Genomic DNA, 20,219 nt, shown 5'->3' on the forward strand with positions numbered 1-20,219 from the left:
CCTGGGAAATTCTACATGCCACAGGTGTAGTCCTAAAATAAATAAACAAAACAAAACAAAAACAAATACCACAAATCTGCTTAGTCTGGCTCCAGGACCATGTTCTTAGCACCACTGTTATATGACTATTCTTCACACTGGGTTCTCACTATTACTCAGCAAGACTTTATGCATCTCTCTCCTGGCCAGCCCCGGCCCCAAACATGTAGGGGCCTGGCAGTTGTTTCTGTCTTTCCAGGTTCCTTTCCCACTCTGCCTGCTCTTTCTGAATGCTGCCATCTCCGTCCAACTCCCACATTACTGCGCTGACAGAGGCCACCTCATGTAACGCTTCTCTCCAGCCCCAAACAGCTCCTCTCGTCATGCTTCTTCATTCAGAACATGTATTCCTGTGTTTCCCTCTTCCTCTCCTACTGCCCTTCCAGCTCAGAGAAAGTTCTTTTCCACTCTTTCTCAGGCTTCCTTAAATCTGACCCTTGTTCATTCTTGGGGGAACTCTATATTCTTTTTTTTTTTTTTTTTTGGTCTACATTTTATTTATTATTTATTATTTTTTTATTTTTATTTTTGGTCTTTTGCCATTTCTTGGGCTGATCCCACGGCACATGGAGGTCCCCAGGCTAGGGGTCGAATTGGAGTTGTAGCTGCCAGCCTACACCAGAGCCACAGCAACGCGGGATCCGAGCTGTGTCTGCGACCTACACCACAGCTCACGGCAACGCCAGATCGTTAACCCACTGAGCAAGGGCAGGGATCGAACCTGCAACCTCATGGTTCCTAGTCGGATTCGTTAACCACTGCGCCACAACAGGAACTCCTTATTTATTTTTTAATATTTTAAGTTTTATTGAAGTATAGTTGATTTACAAGGTTGTGATCATTGCAGTTGTACAACTGAGTGATTCAGAGATACCTATATTGGGCAACCCTATTCTATCAGTCATCAACTCTCTTGCAATTTCAAAAATCTTTTTGAACACCTCTTCTGGCATTCCACGATGGAGCTCATAATTTCTCTGAGGAAACAGACATAACAGTATATTTCTTACCTCTTCAAGCTCTGCCTCTTTATCACTTTGCCTCTATGGGCAAACCTGGCCCTATTTCCCATCTTGTAGGAAAAAAATCCTATCTTGTAGAAAAAATCCTGTGCGTGTTTGAGCCACCCTCTTTTATCACTCCTTCCTTTTAACAAAAATTTCTCAAAATTTCAGAGACTATATATTGCTCATTACATATGATCTTAAATGCTTTCATAATGGACTCTTGATTCCAAGGTTCTTGTTTGTTTTTGCTTATTTTTCTATTTTTAGAGCCTTTAATAAACCAATTTCTTTGGCAGGGTGGAAATACTACATTGTGTTTCTCTCCCTTAATGGCTCCAGAACTACTTTCGTGCTCAAACCTCCATGTTTCATGGATCACACTTTTGGGAACACTTTTTTAATCAATAGATACTGTAAGTGAAGTTCCAGGCCCAACAGGAAGCTCCTGGATATAGTATCATCCACAGCCAAAGGCATCTACTTTGTTGCATCTTGGAATTCATGACCTTGGCAGTTTTCCTAAATGACTTCTCATCCAGTGTCATAATCTCTAGGTGCTCAGAAACAGGATTCCTCTAAGGCCTGCAGCTAGGTCTAATCCCAGCATCTGCCCCATCCCAGTGAGTGTTCTGGTTGTGCCACTAGCTTGTCCTCCCTGTCACCAGGCCACTGCCAGCCCAGTTTGTTTTGAGAGATGTCCTTAGTGTCAAGAAGGAAGCTGGATCCCTGTGAAAACTCTGAGCCTTGAGTATGTTGGCAAAAAGCCTCACTGAGGGCCCAGAGATTTCAGGAATTAAACCTAGAAAGGCATAAATATGTGTATATGTACATTCTCAAAGGAATGGGAATTTTAACGCTTAGAGGGCTATATATTTTCTTTTACTGACATTGTTGTGAAGCCAGTGGTTAGTTCAATTAATCTGCTTTGAATGTGCCTCTCCTTTTAAAAAACCTATTTTATTGAAGTATAATTTTTTTTTTTTATTTTCCCACTGTACAGCAAGGGGGTCAGGTCATCCTTAGATGTATACATTGCAGTTACAGTTTTTTCCCCCACCCTTTCTTCTGTTGCAACATGAGTATCTAGACATAGTTCTCTGAAGTATAATTCTATTATACATACACACATATATTCTTTTTCATATTATTTTCCATTATGGTTTATTACAGGATATTGACTATAGTTCCCTGTGCTGTACAGGAGGACCTTGTTTATCCATTCTATATATTTGTTTGTATCTACTAATCCCACCCAATCCTTCCCACCCCTAGTCCCCTTCCCCTTGGCAACCCTAAGTCTGCTATCTATGTCTGTGACTCTATTTCTGTTTCATACATAGGTTTATTTGTGTCATATTTTAGATTCCACATATAACTGATATCTATATGGCATTTGTCTTTCTCTTTCTGATTTATTTCAAATAGTGTGATAATCTCTTCATCCATGTTGCTACAAACAGCATTATTTCATTCTTTTGTATGGCTGAGTAGTATTCAATCATATGTATATATATATATCTCCATCTCTTTTATCCATTCATCTGTCAGGGGACATTTAGGTTGTTTCCATGTCTTGGCTATTGTAAATAGTGCTGCAGTGAACACAGGGGTGCATGTATCTTTTTGAATTTTACTTTTGTCGGGATAGATGCGCAGGAGTGGGATTGCTGGTAGCTCTATGTGTAGTTTTTGAGGAATCTCCATACTGTTTTCCATAGTGGCTGCACCGACTTAGATTCCCACCAGTCGTGTGGGAGGGTTCCCTTTTCTCCACACCCTCTCCAGCATTTGTTATTTGTAGACTTTTTAGTGATGTGAATGTGCCCCCGTTTAACCTTTGCCAGGACAGAGCGATATCTACAAGTTACTTCATGTCTCTGAGCTTCCCTTTTTTCATCAACAAAATAGAGGAACACCAGCCTTACAGGCTTATTGTGAATAGGAAGTCAAGCATTATATGTAAGGTACGGGGTGCAGTCCATGGAACATGGCAGGCACTAAAATAGAGAAGTGACAGCCTGGAGGAATAGAATATGTAAAACTTCATGTGAAGATCCTGACCACTGGGCTAAGGAGACCATTATTCATTCTGCATCTGGGAAAGCCCCTCCTTCCTGTTCTTTAATAAAATGATAAAGTCACTGTTTTTAAGGAGACTGAGTGAGAGAAAGAAAGGGCATAGAAAGGAGAAGGAGGAAAACAATCTTTTGCCCAATGATATTAAGGACAGATCTTGGAAGCCAAAGCTGTCCCATTAGACAGAAGCCAAAGCTGTCCCATTAGACCTTAAACAAGAGTGATGTCAGAGCTGGAACTATAGAAATTGATAAGAGCCCATAGACAGATTAGGGCAAGTAGTACCTACTGCTTCACAGATATTTAAGAATCGATGTCTGTGTGAAGTCCCCTTCCATGGTGGTAACAGCATCCTTATCCCTATTATCAAATATTCATCAGCTGCTTATTGAATCTAGGGCACTGAGCTAAATAAGGCAGGGGATCAAAGATGTAAGACAGTCTTTAATTTCAGTTTAGAAAAAGATAAATATCAACAACACTCTATGTTGAGTGGCAAATAGAGGATTGCTATAGGATTGCAGAGCAGAGGGATAATTGGATGGATGGCCACATGAGGGTAGGGCAGCTGTTCTAACACCTTTTGTTTTTCTTTGTACGGTCCTATCTGGGTCATATGAAAAGTTCCCAGGCCAGGGGTCAAATTGGAGCTGCAGCTGTGGCCTATGCCACAGCCATCAGAACACTGGATCCAAGCCTCCTCTGTGATCTATGCTGCAGCATGCAGCAACACCAGATTCTTAACCCACTGAGCAAGGCTAGGGATCAAACCTGCATCCTCACAAAGACAGTGTCGGGTCCTTAACCCACTGAGCCACAGAGGGAACTCCTGTTCTGATAACTTTTAAAGACCCTCACACAGTAAGTATGACTTGAATCAAATATTATTCAGATAAATGAAGAATAGGGAAGAAAGTCTTCCAGGGAATAGGGTCTCGCTTACATGCCAACATAAAGAGTTCCAATTTAAATTGAATTTGACTGGAGATAATTCTCAAAAATTTCACTGTATTTTATTCAATTATCATATAATTAGTTTTTTAACCAGCTGAACAGAAGCAAAGGCAATGGCGAAAGGCATTTATGTCAATGCATACTTAGAGCCATATCTGTATTTTTTCTTTACATAGATAATTTGCAGGATGTTCACCCAAAGGCTAAAAGAGGTCATCTTGGAGTGATGGCCATTTTTATGATTTTCTTCTGTACAGTACAGATTTCAGAAAAGAGAAAAGAAAGGAAGAAAGGCAGGAAGGCTGCTGGCGGTGGGGAGGTAGTGAGGATTCTCATGAAAGGGCCTGACATGAAAGAGTCGTGCAGCAGGAACACAACCATATCAGGCATTTTAGAAAGGAATGCATGAGCTCTAAGCAAGCTGTTAGAAAAGGAAGCCATGGTTTCTGGGCTCTGGGTGGGTTTTCCAAGACAAGCCCCGTGAGATTCATTTTATTTCCTTTTGCAGGACAGAGATGCAGTTAGCCTCTTCTGCACACAGAATCTTCTCTTAAACATTTAATAATTCTATTGACATAAAATGAGAAAAAAATGGGTATCACTGTAGAAAACCACATAAGTAAGCCATGAGAAGAAAATTTAATTTTTCTGCTAATGTCCCCCCTTCCCCCCCAAAAAAGAGGTGGAATACAGGTTTTTCCCATATTCTTCCTCTACCAGAAACATCAGCCTCCTCCAAATTGAGAAAACAAGAAGATTTTACATTTTCCTTTTAACCAAAAGTTCTGGCTGAAGAGTTTTCATTTCACTTTTTTTTTTTTTTTTTCCTTTGGGCCTCCAGAGCGGCATATGGAAGTTCCCCAGGCTAGGGGTCGAATCAGAGCTGCAGCTGCCAGCCTACACCACAGCCACAGCAACATGGGGTCTGAGCCATGACCTACACAACAGAGAGGCCAGGGATTGAACCACGTCTTCATGGATATTAGTCAGATTCATTACTGCTGAGCCACAACCGGAACTCAGAAGAGTTTTCATTTCTGATGTCATACAAAGATTTTGATTTAACTTGTCCTCTTGGGGAATTTCTGCAGAAATCAGGAAGACAGGAAGTTCCCACCCTAGCTCAGTGGTTAACGAACCCGACTAGTAAGTTGCGGGTTCGATTCCTGGCCTCAGTCAGTGGGTTAAGGATCTGGCGTTTCGGTGAGCTGTGGTGTAGGTCACAGATGCGACTCAGATCCCATGTTCCTGTGGCATAGGCTGGCGGCTACAGCTCCGATTTGACCCCTAGCCTGGGAACCTCCATATGCCGCGGGTGCAGCCCTAAAAAGACAAAAAAAAAAAAAAAAAAGAAAAAGAAATCAGGAAGACATTTGGAAAGAAATGCTAGGCAGTGAAATTGCCACAGATGTCCTTAGTCATTTAAAGCTATGATTTCAGAACCTGGGTGCTGAGGGCTCTTCAGAACTCTGGCTGAGGAGACTGACTTCCAAGGCTTTACCCCCTCCCCCCCAACCCCCAACCCCCAACCCCACAACTCCCACCCCTGCTAGGCTAGTGAGTGGTTCTGATACTTTGAAAGTACACAAAAGGCTCTTGGAACTTGGACAGTGTCTAATCTACCATCATGCCCAAGTACATAATTTGTGGGGCCCAGTGAAAGTGAAAACATGGGGCCTCTTATTAAAAATTGTTAAGAATTTCAAGGGAGCAACAGAGAGCACTAAATCAAACATAGAGCTTCTGTGACTACACAGACCGCAGGCCTTTGAAGCTGCTTTGTACTGATTTTAAGTTTCACATGCGCTGGCATTTCACTTAAAAGTTAGGAGGGGAAAGACTTTTTCTGGTAGAAAAAAACAATATGAACAACAAAAGCAGGAAAACAACTGACTTCAGTCCTTTATTTTATACTTCAGAAAATAGTGTTAAGAATCACAAAGTAAGAACAGTTGCACATTATAAGGATTAAAACACTGTAAAAACATACAGACTAAAATATGAGAAAAACTTTCACTTGCCTTATAATCCCATTTTTGTCCTCAGAGCTATGTATCAATATTTGGATCTGTATTCTTCCCAGATATTTATCCTTTCTTTCTTCCTTTTTTTATATTTTAATTTTATTTATTTATTTTATTACTCAAATGAATTTATCACATCTGTAGTTGTATAATGATCATAACAATCCAATTTCACAGGATTTCCATCTCATAGCCCAAGCACATCCCCCTACCCCCCAAACTGTCTCCTCTGGAGACCGCAAGATTTTCAATGTCTGTGAGTCAGCATCTGTTCTGCAAAGAAGTTCAGTCTGTCCTTTTTTCAGATTCCACATGTCAGTGAGAGCATTGGATGTTGGTGTCTCATTGTATGGCTGACTTCACTTAGCATGATAATTTCTAGGTCCATCCATGTTGCTAAAAATGCCAGTATTTCTTTCCTTTTAATGGCTGAGTAATATTCCATTGTGTATATGTACCACATCTTCTTGATCCACTCCTCTGTTGATGGACATTTAGGTTGTTTCCATGTCTTGGCTATTGCAAATAGTGCTACAATGAACTTTGGAGTACATGTGTCTTTGCCTTTCATATATACATTACATATTTAAATACTTTTTGTATAACATTACTGTGCTGATACTGGATATTCTACCCTATAACCTACTTTTATTCTTTCAATATCTTAGAACTTTTGATGTCAGTCTTACACATCTTCCTCATTCTTCTAAATTATTGTCGTATAATGTTTCATACTATGGATTACCATAAAGTGTTTAAACCATCCATTCTCCCTATTCCTGAATATTTAATTTATTTTCAACTTTTGGTATTGTTGTTTTTATAATAAACAACAGTATACAATGAATGTCTATATACGTGCCCCTTTTGATACATATAAGAGTATTTTTCTTGTATATACAGCCCATAAGTGGATTTGCTGAGTTGAGAGGAACTGAGATACCAAAAAGCCTACTCCATGGAATACAGATATTAATGGTAAAGTTGGTAAAAAGATAGTAAGCTTAGTAAAGGTACAAATTGTGTTAACTTTGGAAAGAGAGTGTGGAACTATATAGTAAAAGCAAATGTGCATCCCAGAATAATCAGAGATCTGTGCAAAGACATCTCTGTAAAGATGTTCATAGCTGTTCTATTTGTAATATTGATAAATATTCTGATATTGAAAAAATTTGTACCAATATAACCATATGGGTTGTTAAAATATTGAAAATCGTTTGTCGTGATTGCTAAATGGATGCTGCTCACAGCCCTCCCCTCAAGTCCCTCTTCACTGCCTGCCTTCTAGGTCTTTCCCAAGATCTCCGCCATTCAAACACTAAACTAAGGGTCATACCTGGCTGTCTGGGGCCTTCAGAACCCAGCTCTGGTCTGACCGGCTGGTCTTTCTGATTGGTTGGTCCATGCCTGCCAGCTGTCAAATGCTTTCTATGTATTTTGAATATAATCCCTGGAAATAATGTGAAAGTTCAACAATAGGAATTGGTTAAGAGAATTATGACACTGGAAGACTACACAGCTATTAACAATGGTGGTTTGGGGATGCTGAAAACAGAGGAAGCTGTGCATGTGGAGGGAACAGGGGGTATTTGGGAAATCTCTGCACCTTTCACTCAAGTTTTCTCTAAATCTAAAAATGGCTCTAAAAAAGAAAGTCTAGGAGTACTCACTGTGGTGTGACAGGGTCAGTAGCATCTCTGGAGCACTGGGACGCAGGTTCGATCCTGGCCTAGCCCAGGATCTGGCGCTGCCACACCTGCAACTAGGGCTAGGATCTGATCCCTGGCCCGGGAACGACAAATGCCACTGGGCGGCCAAAAAAGAAAATAATTAACTAATTAACTGACTAACTAAAGAGCCATTTTAAAAAGTGGTAGTCTGGCAGTTCCCTGGTGGCCTAGCAATTAAGGATTCAGCATTGTCACTGCTGTGGCACAAGTTTGATCCTTGCCTAGCCCAGGAACTTCTGCATGCCATGGGTGTGGCCAAAAAAAAGAGTCTGAAGATGCATTATATCACTGCAAAATATTTACAATATACTTACTACCAGGGTGGAGGAAATACAAAACAGTATACCCAATATAATCCCATTGGAGACACATTTATTCATAATGATTCACAGAGAAAGGCTGAAAGAAAACTACAAAAATGTCAACAATGATTATATCCGGGTAATGGGATTATACTTGGTTTTTGTCATTTGCTGTGTTACGTATCTGCATTTTTCAACATTTTTTGCAATGAGTCTGACAGTGTTCACAAAATATGTCATTGTGATTTTAAAAGTAAACTAAAACTTAAGTCACTTAGCTCAGAAAAGGCAATCTTTCTTCTTGATCCCTACATTTGCTGTACTTGTTTGAGTACAGCTCCCTGGGGAGTGAACCAAAGAGGAAGCCAAGAAGGCTGATAGGAGTTCAGCAAAAACATCTGTAGGGAGAGAAGCTGGGGAGTGGGGGGAAAAGAGGGAAGGGCAGAGAGGCCCCGAAATCAACGAACATCTTGGCTCCTTTCACTCTTTCTACCTTCCATTGTTCAGAGGGTTCCTTTTGGTGAGGCCACAGGCATTTTTGAAATTCTGCAGTGTGGGGAGCTGCCAGAGGCAGCCTTGCCAGTTCTTTCATGTCTGAGCATATGTGACTATTTTTTCAGGGAATACATTCAAACGAATGTTCCATTCTCTAGCTGGGCCTTAAGCCAAGGTATAGGTTTACAGAGCTGTGTACACAGCCACTGAAATAACATGCCGATTCCCCAGCATAGGAGGGGGCAGCCGCTTTCATCTCAGCAGGCTCTGGTTAGAATCGTCTTTTCATAATGATAAACCCTTAAATGATAGAGGCAGACTGAGAGCAGCCTAAAGAACTTGAATCACAGTGGAAAGGCTGACATGGAACATGCTTTCCCAGCCAGTCCAGCCTCTGGAGGAGAAACTCCAAGGCCAGCCATCTCCTATGGTATGATGGATGCTCAACTGAAGGATCCCATCTGGTTGGAAACTTGGGGTCAGTCGGCAGGCACATCTCTCCTTGGACATTGAGATGAATGTTTGAAATACTCATGGAGACCCCAGGAAGAATGGGCTTTGGGCACTCACACTCTGAGATGCTGGCGTCAAACAGAACTCCAGGACCACAGACTTCACAGCACATATTTTGCAATCCTGGGCCTAGGAAGAAAGTTTCAGATCTCAGAGTAGGTGGTCCCTCATATAATATGATATCAGAAATATGCCTTTTTATCCTTATTTCCTTTAGTATCCACTCTACCATTCTGCAGTCCTTTTATTAAAGTTTCATTCTGTATATTTAAGGGACAGATTTTACAAGATTACAAATATCTCTGGAACAGGTGTCATATCAGTGATGACCTCTTAAATGTGCCTGGACTTATTGTATCCAATTCCCACTCATCACATACGTTCCTTGCAGAGCGTGAAAGATAATAGCTGACTTTAACTGTGGGGAGAGCAGAGGTTCTGTGAAAGACTTTGCCTCAGGAAAGCAGGCCCAGGAAGGTTCTAGAAGAAAGGGCCAAGCATGAGGGAAAGGTGACTGGGGAACTAAGAATATATAGGGCCAGTCCTCATTATTTACAGATTCCATATTTGTAAACTGACCCATTCGCTAAAATTTATAAACTTCAAAACCAACAATCTCAGGAGTTCCTGCTGTGGCGCAGTGGGTTAAAGGTCTGGCATTGCCACAGGAGGTCACAGCTGCAGCTTGGATTTAACCCCTGGCCCGGAAACTTCCATATGCCAGGGGTGTAGCCATAAAACAAAAACAAACAAAAAAACAATAATCTTGGCACTTTTGCAGTCATCTGTGGACTTGCACAGAGCAGTGAAAATTTCTAGTTGCCTGACCACAGGTTCCCACTTGAAGCTGGACATGGTGATTCAGCTCTGATTATAAACAAGCATCCTTTTGGGAACCATAGAGTGCTATGTTTTCGCATTTTGGTTTTTTTTCTGTAGATTTCACTGTTTCAAATGGCCCCCAGATAGTTCCTGCTGTGGCACAGTGGGTTAAGAATCTGAGTACAGCAGCTCAGGTCGCTGCAGAGGCGCAGGTTTGATCCATGGCCTGGCACAGTGGGTTAATGGATTGGCATTGCCATAGCTGCAGCATAGGTTGCAGCTGCAGCCCCATCTCTGGCCTGGGAATGTCCATATGCCATTGAACAAATAAAATGGCCCCCAGGCAGAGTGCTACAGTGCTGTCCTGTGTTCCTTCGCCCAAGAAGGCGGTGATGTGCTCTACAGAAAAAAAAAAAATTGTGCATTAGATAAGCTTCATTCAGTGATGAGTTACAGTGTTCTTGGCTGGTAGTTCAATGCTAATAAATCATAACATATATTAAATATGGTGTCTTTAAACAGAAACACATAAAACAAGGTTATGTATTGATCGGTTGATAACAAAATTGTGCTCGGGAGGATGGCCCTGCATTTCCTCTTGGAGCAGCCGGTCAGCATTTGCTAATTCAGGGCGATTACGGAGACTTTCTAGATCATCACTACCACAAGTAAGGAAGATGACTGGGATCTTAAATCCTGGAAGGGAGGAAACGGCAAGTGGTAAATAACTAGCTGTAGTAATAAAATAAATGACGTGTATTTGTATCTTCCTGGTATTCTCAGGAGTAAAGAGGCATAAGAGCCTCAGCTTGGCAGTTTGGAATGTTTATCAAAGTCGAGGATTCCTGGAACTATATCAATGTCTCAGAAAGATCCTAAAATTCCTCTTTCACTTACCTCGAGGATTCACTTGGGCAGCAATTCTCCTGAGAGGATAACCTCGGTTATGATATGCCCTTGCAGGTACTCACTGCATGAGCCAGCAGTGCATAGAGGCCGAGGAATCTCTACCTGAAAAGATTTAGCCCACTTTACCCTAATATTTGCCTATAATTTTCATAATTTTATTTTATGTGACAGGCAAATTGAAATGCCATTTCTAAATACCTACAGGAACAGTTCTTCACCAATGAACATCATCTCCTCCGTAATTAAAGAATTCTTGGAGTTCCCATCGTGGCTCAGTGGTTAACGAATCTGACTAGGAACCATGAGGTTGCTGGTTTGATCCCTGGCCTTGCTCGGTGGGTTAAGGATCTGGCATTGCTGTGAGCTGTGGTGTAGGTCGCAGATGCGGCTCGGATCCCGCGTTGCGGTGGCTGTGGTGTAGGCCAGCAGCTATAGCTCCCATTCGACCCCTTGCCTGGAACCTCCATATGCCGTGGGAGTGGCCCTAGAAATGGCAAAAAGACCAAAAAAAAAAAAAAAAAAAAAGGAATTATTGGCCCCAGATTTGGAGTGCTGCATCACCATGAGGACCCTGGATGCTAACCTAGCATTCCTGAAGTGTGGATTCCCAAAATCCCCGGAATGGGGGAGGCGAGGATTAATCTGAATTGACACATGTATCCATCACACACTTTATACTGACCTAGACTTGGCAATGTTAGACTCTGACAAACTTATCTAGGGAAGAGGAAGCTTCAGCTAATTGACTCACTTATAATAAGTTCACAAGTGGTTCAGTGAAAACTGGGCATTGGAAGAAACAGGGCAGGTCAAGTGGTGCTTGTCAGACATGGCAGTGGGAACTGCGGGGGTGGGGCTGCGGGGGTGGGGCTGGGGAGGGGTGGGGAGGGGTGAGGTGGAGGGGTTGCCTGACACTGAAGGAATGAGGCATTGTCTCACACACAAGGGAGGGACGAGACCTGAATCTGGAGTGGAGAGAGGATCAATGGCCTTGAGGGGAAGACGCTTTGGTAACCGGGTGACAGGATGGGCTGAGGCTGCCGGTGGGCGGAGGTGGGGTATGGGTGGGGAATGAATTTCACGGTTCTCTCCTGGAAGGAATGGAGCTGAGTCCCAGAGGAGCACTCCATCCCTGCATGAGGTCCACAGAATTCATTCCTGATGCAGCCAGTGAGATTGGCTGAAGAGGCTGTGCTGGATGCAGTAGGAGCAAGGAGCTGAAACCGGCAGATACACAGAAAGACAGAGGTGAGAGAGAGAGAGAGAGAGAGAGAGAGAGAGAGAGAGAGAAGGGGCAGCAAAGTGAGAGCCAGCTCGCTTGTCTGGACACATCTGTGGGCGTAGCTAGAGCTCTAAGACCCAGGTAGCCAGGCATTCAAGCCAACTTGGTCATTCCCTTCTTTGGAGGAAAAAGATTGGCTTTTTAAGAGCCTGTGGTTCTACTATAGGATGACTAGAAATACCTAGCCAAAGAAATGGAATTACAGTGTGCAAAGAGGTGAGTGAGACATATTCCAGTAGATTACTTCCTGGGTTTATATTGAGGATTTTAATGTTTCCCCCTCTTCAGGAGACCAGAGGAGAACTAACTCCATGTAAATCTTCTGTGTTATATTTAACTCAATCAAATGCACAATAGATTTTTATTTATTTTATTTTAATTTTTTTCTCAATGAATTTTATTACCTTTCTGGTTGTATAACAATCATCGCAACCAAATTTTATAGCATTTCCATCCCAACCCCCCAGCGCATCCCCCTACCCCCTAACCTGTCTCATTTGGAAACCATATGTTTTTCAGTCTGTGAGTCAGTATATGTTCAGCAAAGTTCATTGTGTCCTTTTTTCAGATTTCACATGTAAGTGATAGCATTTGATGGTGACTCACTGTCTGACTGACTTCACTTAGCCTGATTATTTCCAGGTCCATCCATGTTGCTGCAAATGCCATTATTTCTTTCCTTTTAATGGCTGAGTAATATTCCATTGTGTATATGTACCGCATCTCCATCAAGGGACATTTAGGTTATTTCCATGTCTTGGCTATTGTATATGGTGCTGCAATGAATATGGGAGTACATGTATCTTTTTGAGTCATGATTTTTTCTGGATACATGTCCAAGAGTGGGATTGCTAGATCAAAAGGTAATTCCATTTTTAGTTTTCTAAGGAATCTCCATAGTGTTTTCCACAGTGGTTGCACCAATTTACATTCCCATCAACAGTGTAATAGAATTCCCTTTTCTCCATACTCTCTCCAGCATTTATTGTTTGTAGACTTTGTGATGATGGCCATTCTGGCCGGTGTAAGGTGGTACCTCATAGTGGTTTTGATTTGCATTTGTCTAATAATGAGTGAGTTGAACATTTTTTCATGTGTTTCTTGGCCATCTGAATGTCTTCCTTGAAGAATTATTTGTTTAGATCTTCTTCCCATTTTTTGATGGGGTTGTTTGTTTTTTTGCTATTGAGCTGTAGGAAGTGTTTATAAATTTTGAAGATTAGTCCCTTGCCAGTTGATTCATTTGCAAAGATTTTCTCCCATTCTCTATGTTTCTTTTTGTTTTGTTTAGGGTTTCCCTTGCTGTGCAGAAACTTTTAAGTCCCATTTGTTTATTTTTGTTTTTATTGTCATTACTCTAAGAGGTGGATCTGAGAAGATATTGCTGTGGTTTATGTCAGTGTTCGTCCTATGATTGCCTCTAAGAGCTTTATAGTATCTGGCCTTATATCTAGGTCTTTAATCCATTCTGAGTTTATTCTTGTGTATGATGTTAGGAAGTGTTCTAATTTCATTCTATTACATGTGGCTGTCCAGTTTTCCCTGCACCACTTATTGAACAAGCTGTCCTTTCTCCATTGTATATTCTTGCCTCCTTTGTCATAGATAAGTTGACTGTAGGTGCGTGGGTTTAATTCCGTGCTTTCTATCCTGTTCCACTGATCTGTATTTCTGGGTTTGTGCCAGTACCATACAGATTTGATGACTATTAGCTTTGTAGTATAGTCTGAAGTCAGGGACCCTGATTCTTCTAGCTCCATTTTTCTTTCTCAGGATGGTTTTGTCTATTATGGGTCTTTTGTGCTTTCAAACAAACTTTAAAATATTTTGTTCGAGTTCTGTGAAAAATGTCCCTGGTAATTTGATAGGGATTGCACTGAATCTCTAGCTGGCCTTGGGTAGTATAGTCATTTTGATGATATTGACCGATCCAAGAACATGGTATGTCTTTCCATCTGTTGGTGTCATCCTTGATTTCTTTCATCAGCATCTTATAGTTTTTAGAGAACAGGTCTTTTTTTTTCTTTTGGTAGGTTTATTCCTAAGTATTTCATTCTTTTTGATGTGATGGTAAATGGGATCATTCCCCTAACTTCTCTTTCAGATTTTTCATTGTTAATATATAGAAATGCCATCAATTTCTGTGTATTAATTTTGTATCCTGAGACTTTGCCAAATTCATGAATGAGCTCAAATGGTTTTCTGGTAGAGTCTTAGGGTTCTCTAGGTATAGTATCATGTCATCTGCAAATAGTGATAGTTTTACTTCTTCCTTTCCAATTTGGATTCCTTTTATTTCTTTTACTTCTCTGATTGCCATGGCTAGCACTTCCAGAACTATGTTGAAGAGTAGTGGCAAGAGCAGACATCCTTGTCTTGTTCCTGATCTCAGCGGGAATTCTTTCAGCTTTTCACCACTGAGAATGATGTTAGCTGTGGGTTTGTCGTAAATGGCCTTTATCATGTTGAGGTAGGTTTCCTCTGTGCCCACTTTCTGAAGGGTTTTTATCAGAAATGGGTGTTGGACTTTGTCAAAGGCTTTTTCTACATCTATTGAGAGGATCATATGGGTTTTATGCTTCAGTTTGTTAATGTGGTGTATCACGCTGATGGATTGGCAAATATTGAAGTATCCTTGCATCTCTGGGATAAATCCCACTTGATGATGATGTACAATCCTTTTAATGTATTGTTGGATGCGGTTTGCTAGTATTTTGTTGAGGATTTTTGCACCGATGTTCATCAGTGAAATTGGCCTGTAATTTTCTCTTTTTTTGTGATATCTTGGTCTGGTTTTGGTACCAGGGTGATGGTGGCCTCATAGAATGAGTTTGGAAGTGTCCCTTCCTCAGCAATTTTTTGAGATAGTTTCAGAAGGAGAGGTGTTAGCTCTTCTCTAAATGTTTGATAGAGTTTGCCTGTGAAGCCATCTGGTCCTGGACTTTTGTTTGTTGAAAGTTTTTTAATCACAGTTTCAATTTCAGTTATTGTGATGGGTCCATTCATCTTTTCTGTTTCATCTTGGTTTAGTCTTGGAAGATTGTACTTCTCTAAGAATTTGTCCATTTCTTCTAGGTTTTCCATTTGTATTGACATATAGTTGCCTGTAGTAGTCTATTATGATCCTTTGCATTTCTGCAATGTTTGTCATAACTTCTCCTTTTTCATTTCTAATTTTATTGATTTGAGTCCTCTCTCTTTTTTTCTTGCTAAGTCTGGCTAAGGGTTTATCAATGTCGTTGATCTTTTCAAAGAACCAGCTTTTCGTTTCATTGATCATTTCTATGGGTTTCTTTGTTTCTATTTCACTGCTTTCTGCTCTGATCTTTATGATTTCTTTCCTTCTGCTAACTTTAAGTCTTGTCTGTTCTCTCTCAAGCTGCTTTAGATGTAAAGTTAGGTTATTTGAGTTCTTGTAACCTGAGGTAAGCTTGTATTGCTATAAACTTCCCTAGTAGAACTGATTTTACTAAATACCATAGGTTTTGGAGTGTCATATCTTTGTTGTCATTTGCTTCTAGGTATTTTTAAGTTTCCTCTTTGATTTCTTCAGTGATCCATTGGTTGTTAAGTAGCATGTTGTTTAGTCTCCACGTGTTTGTGCTTTTTGCAGTTTTTTTCTTGTTGTTGATTTCAAGTCATATAGCATTGTGGTTGGAAAAGATGCTTGATAGGATTTCAATTTTCTTAAAGTTACCAAGGCTTGATTTGTAGCCCAGGATGTGATCAATCTTACAGAATGTTCCATGTGCACCTGAGAAGAATGTGTATTCTGCTGCTTTTGGATGGAATGTCCTATAAATATCTATTAAGTCCACCTGGTCTAATGCTTCATTCAGGGGCTGTGTTTCCTTGTTGATTTTCTGTCTGGATGATCTGTCCATTGCTGTAAGTGGGGTGTTAAAGTCCCCCACTATGATCGTGTTATTGTGGATTTGTCCTTTTAAGGTTGTTAGCAGTTGCCTTATATATTGTGGTGAACCTATGTTGGGTGCGTAGATATTTACAATTGTTATATCTTCTTCTTGGATTGATCCTTTGATCATTAGGTAGTGACCTTCCTGGTCCCTTAAAATATCCTTCATTTTAAAGTCTATTTTGTCTGATATGAGTATTGATACTCCAGCTTTCTTTTGATTCCCGTTTGCACAGAATATTTTCTTCCATCCTCTCACTTTCAATTTGTATGTGTCCCTAGAAGTGAAGTGGGTCTCTTGAAGACAGCATATATATGGGTCTTGTTTTTGTATGCATTCAGCCAGTCTATGTCTTTTGGTTGGAGCATTTAGTCCATTTACATTTAAGGTAATTATTGATATGTACATTCTTATTGCCATTTTATTACCTGTTGTGGATTTGCTGTTGTTGCTCTTTTTTCTTCCCTTCTTCTCTTGTTCTCTCCTCTTGTGGTTTGATGACTATCTTTACTGTTGAATTGAGTTGACTTTTCTTGTTTGTTTGTGTATCAGTTGTAGATTTCTGGTTTGCAGTTATTCTGAAGTTTTGATATAAGAGTCTATATGTATATGAGATTGTTTTAAGTTGTTGTTCTCTTAATTGCAATTTCATCTCTGGTGTCCTGAATTTGTTCCCACCTCTTTTCATGATTTCTTATTTTGGTGGTATAATTGTGCAGGGATCATTTCGTATCTTTACTGTATATATACCTCTACTGGTGAGCCTTGTCATTTGTGGTATTTTTTTTTTCCTTTTGCTGTCTTTTCTTTTCTGCCTAGAGAATTTCCTTTAGTATTTGTTGTCATTAGCATTGCTGAATTCTCTCAGCTTTTGCTTGTCTGTGAAGCTTTTGATTTCTCTTTCAAATCTGAATGAGAGCCTTGCTGGGGAAAGTAATCTTGGTTGAAGGTTTTTTCCTTTCATCATGTTAAGTATATCATGCCGCTCCCTTCTGGCCTGCAGAGTTTCTGCTGAAAAAGCTGCCGATAATCTTATTGGGGTTCCCTTGTATGTTATTTGTATCTTTTCCCTAGCTGCTTTCAAGATTTTCTCTTTGTCTTTAATTTTGGTCAGTTTGATTAATATGCGTCTCAGTGTATTCCTCCTTGGGTTTATTTTATATGGTACTCATTGTGCTTCCTGGATTTGAGTGAGTGGTTCCTTTCCCATGTTAGGGAAGTTTTCAGCTATTAGCTCTTAGAATATTTTTTCTGTCCCTTTCTCTCTCTCTTCTCCTTCTGGCACCTCTATAATACGGATGTTGGTGCGTTTAACATTGTCACAGAGATCTCTGAGACTCTCTTCATTTGTTTTCAATCTTTTTTCTCTTTTCTGTTCTGCATCTGTAATTTCTACTAATCTGTCCTCCGCCTCGCTTATTCATTCTTCTGACTCCTGTATTCTGCTGTTAGTTGCTTCTAGTGAATTTTTTATTTCGGTTATTGTAGTTGCATCTCTTGTTGCTTAAGTTTTATATCTTGTATCTCTTTGCTCAGTGTTTCCTGTAAGTCATCCATCTTTGCCTCCAGTTTGTTTCCAATGTCTTGCATCATCTTCAACATCGACAATCTAAAGTCTTTTTCCTGGAGGCTGAGAATCTCCTCATTGCTTAGCTGATTTTCTGGGGTTTTTCCATTCTCCCTCATCTGAGTTACAGTTCTCTGTCTTTTCATTTGTATAGGTTTTTGGTGTGGTGACCTTTTTACAGAAAATAGAGTTGTAGCCACTCTTACTTCTAGTGTCTGCCCCCCTTGTGACTGAAGTCGGTATGAGGGCTTGATGTAGGCTTCCTCATGGGAAGGGCTGATGCCTGCCCACTGGTAGTTGGAGCTGATTCCTATCCCTCTGGTAGGTGGGGCTTAGTCTCTGGATGGGATTCGAAGCAGCTGTGTGCCTGAGGGGTCTTTAGGGAGCCTGTTTACTGAGGGGCGGGGCTGAGATCCAAGCTGGATTATTGTTTGACCTGGTGCTTCTCAGTGCTGACAGGTGGGTCCAGATTTTCCCAAAGTGGCCACCTCCAGAGAAAGGCACACTGATGAATATTCCCGAGAGCTTTTCTTCCAATGTTCTTCTCTCACAACAAGCCACATTCCCCCCTGTTTTCCTAGGAGGTCCTCCAAGAATTGCAGTCAGGTTTGACCCAGATTCCTATGGAGACTTTGCTTTACCCTGGGACCCAATGCACGTGAAATTCTGTGTGCACCTTTTAAGAATGTGGTCTCCATTTCCCCCAATCCCATGTCGCTCCTGCGCACAAGCCCCACTGGCCTTCAATGCCAGATGCTCCAGGGTCTCTTTCTCCCAATGCCAGATCCCCACATGTAAGAGTTTGATGTGGGGCTCAGAACGCTCACTCCTGTAGGTGAGTCTCTGTGAACCAGTTAGTTTCAAGTCTGTGGGGCTTCCCACCCAGGAGGTATGATGTTTTTTATATCATGTAATCCCCCCTCCTACCTCTTGATGTGGCCTCCTCTTTGTCTTCTGGAGTAGGATATCTTTTTTGAGGTTTCCAGTCCAGTTGGTTGAAGATTGCTCAGTCTTTAGTTGTGAATTTTGTTGTTTTTATGAGAGAAGTTGAGCTCCAGTCGTTCTATTCTGCCATCATTTTAATTTGAAGTACTTCATCCATTTCGGTGACAAAGGCGGTTTTAGTAGCTATCATTATATTCCTTTAAATTTCAAAGTGCTTTAGGTCCTTCCAAGATGAATGTCCTTTCTTCCTTGCCTCTCATTCCTTAACTTATTTTCTGAAGATAGCAATGTTCGGTTTAACTGGTTCCAACTCTAGGTATTATGTCATTGCTTCCTTTTCTTTCCTTAGGAATGGACCTTGAATATTTTTTTCCTTAGTTTTTCAGATAAATCCACAAAGAAATATCTACAGCAAAGGTTCCAGTTTAGGCAGATACCTGAGGGGCACACAAGCCACCGCAGTGACCACCATCACTCGGCCATCCTGTACCCTTCCTGGTGACTGCAGCTGTCACCACCGAGCAACTCACACTAACAACAACTAACTAACTACTCGCCACGGCCAAGTTCACCATCCGCTCCCGGCTGCCTGCAGCTCACCACCCACCTGGCCCATCAGCCTGCCCACCTCCTCTCAGCCAGCTGGCCTCCCCTCCGTGCACACACTCCCACAATATATTTTTAAACCAAATGTCCTCTATGAAGAAAAAAGTTTCCAGGAAGTCAAAGCAAGGAAAAGAGCCTCATTATTCCCTTTTGTCAGTCTTTCAGTCCAAACTCAGTAAGTAGTTTCCTGTTGACTTACTGTTTTTCAGAGAAGCAGAAGTACACACACACACACACACACACACACACACACAGAATATATATATATACTCTCTATATACTAAATTACACCACTGGCCTTCCTGGGGTTCCAGCTTGCAGGTGGCAGCTCTTGGGGCTTCTCATCCTTCATAATTACAGGATCCAGTTCCTCAAAATGAATCTTGGGCTGCAAGGTGGAGCTCCAGGAAAGCCAGTGGTATAATTCGGTCTGAATCCAAAGATTTGAGAACTAGGTGAACCCTAAGAATAAGAGAAGATGAGATGTTCAGTTCAAACAGTGAGGTAGGAAAAGGGGATGAATTCCTCCTTCCTCTGCCTTTTGTTCTATTCAGGTCCTCAATGGATTGGATGATGCCCACTAGCCCTGGGGAGGACAGTCTACTTTATTGACTCCACAAACACAAATACTAATCACTTCTAGTAATGCCTTCAAAAATGTCTAATCTGGGGGTTCCTGTTGTGGCTCAATGTGTTCAGGACCCATAGTCTCCATGAGGATGCAGGTTCGATCCCTGGCCTCACTCAGTGGATTAAAGATATGTAGGTCACAGATGTGGCTCAGATCCAGTGTTTCTGTGACTGTGGCTTAGGCTTCAGCTGCAGCTCCAATGCAGCCCTTAGCCTGGGAAATTTCATATGCCATAGGTGCAGCCATAAAATGAAAAAATAAAAAAAGATATGTTTAATCTGGGGCAGTCAGATTAAACTGGACCAGTTTAATCCCATGGCCAGTCAAGATGACACACAAAATTAACCATTACACTTGTACTATTCACAACTTCTTACTTACTTTCTTTTTTTGTTTGGGG

The 20,219-nt window shown here is 41.1% G+C and overlaps 1 protein-coding gene across 7 annotated transcripts in view; it reads right to left on the minus strand.

Moving 5' to 3' along the window:
- The window catches only part of ARNTL2 (aryl hydrocarbon receptor nuclear translocator like 2), a 192,497-nt gene continuing 180,334 nt past the window's right edge, over positions 8,057-20,219 (minus strand). For 2 of the 7 annotated variants that reach the window (XM_021092156.1, XM_021092155.1), the window contains one exon: positions 8,064-9,269. In XM_021092156.1, coding sequence (XP_020947815.1) covers positions 9,159-9,269 — 111 coding nt within the window. In that variant the 3' untranslated portion in view covers positions 8,064-9,158. Of the gene's footprint in view, positions 9,270-20,219 lie in introns of all 7 variants that reach the window. The other 5 variants (XM_021092159.1, XM_021092157.1, XM_021092153.1 and 2 more) reach the window with 5 other exon arrangements.

Source organism: Sus scrofa, chromosome 5, assembly GCF_000003025.6.
Source record: "Sus scrofa isolate TJ Tabasco breed Duroc chromosome 5, Sscrofa11.1, whole genome shotgun sequence".
Lineage (NCBI taxonomy): Eukaryota > Metazoa > Chordata > Mammalia > Artiodactyla > Suidae > Sus > Sus scrofa.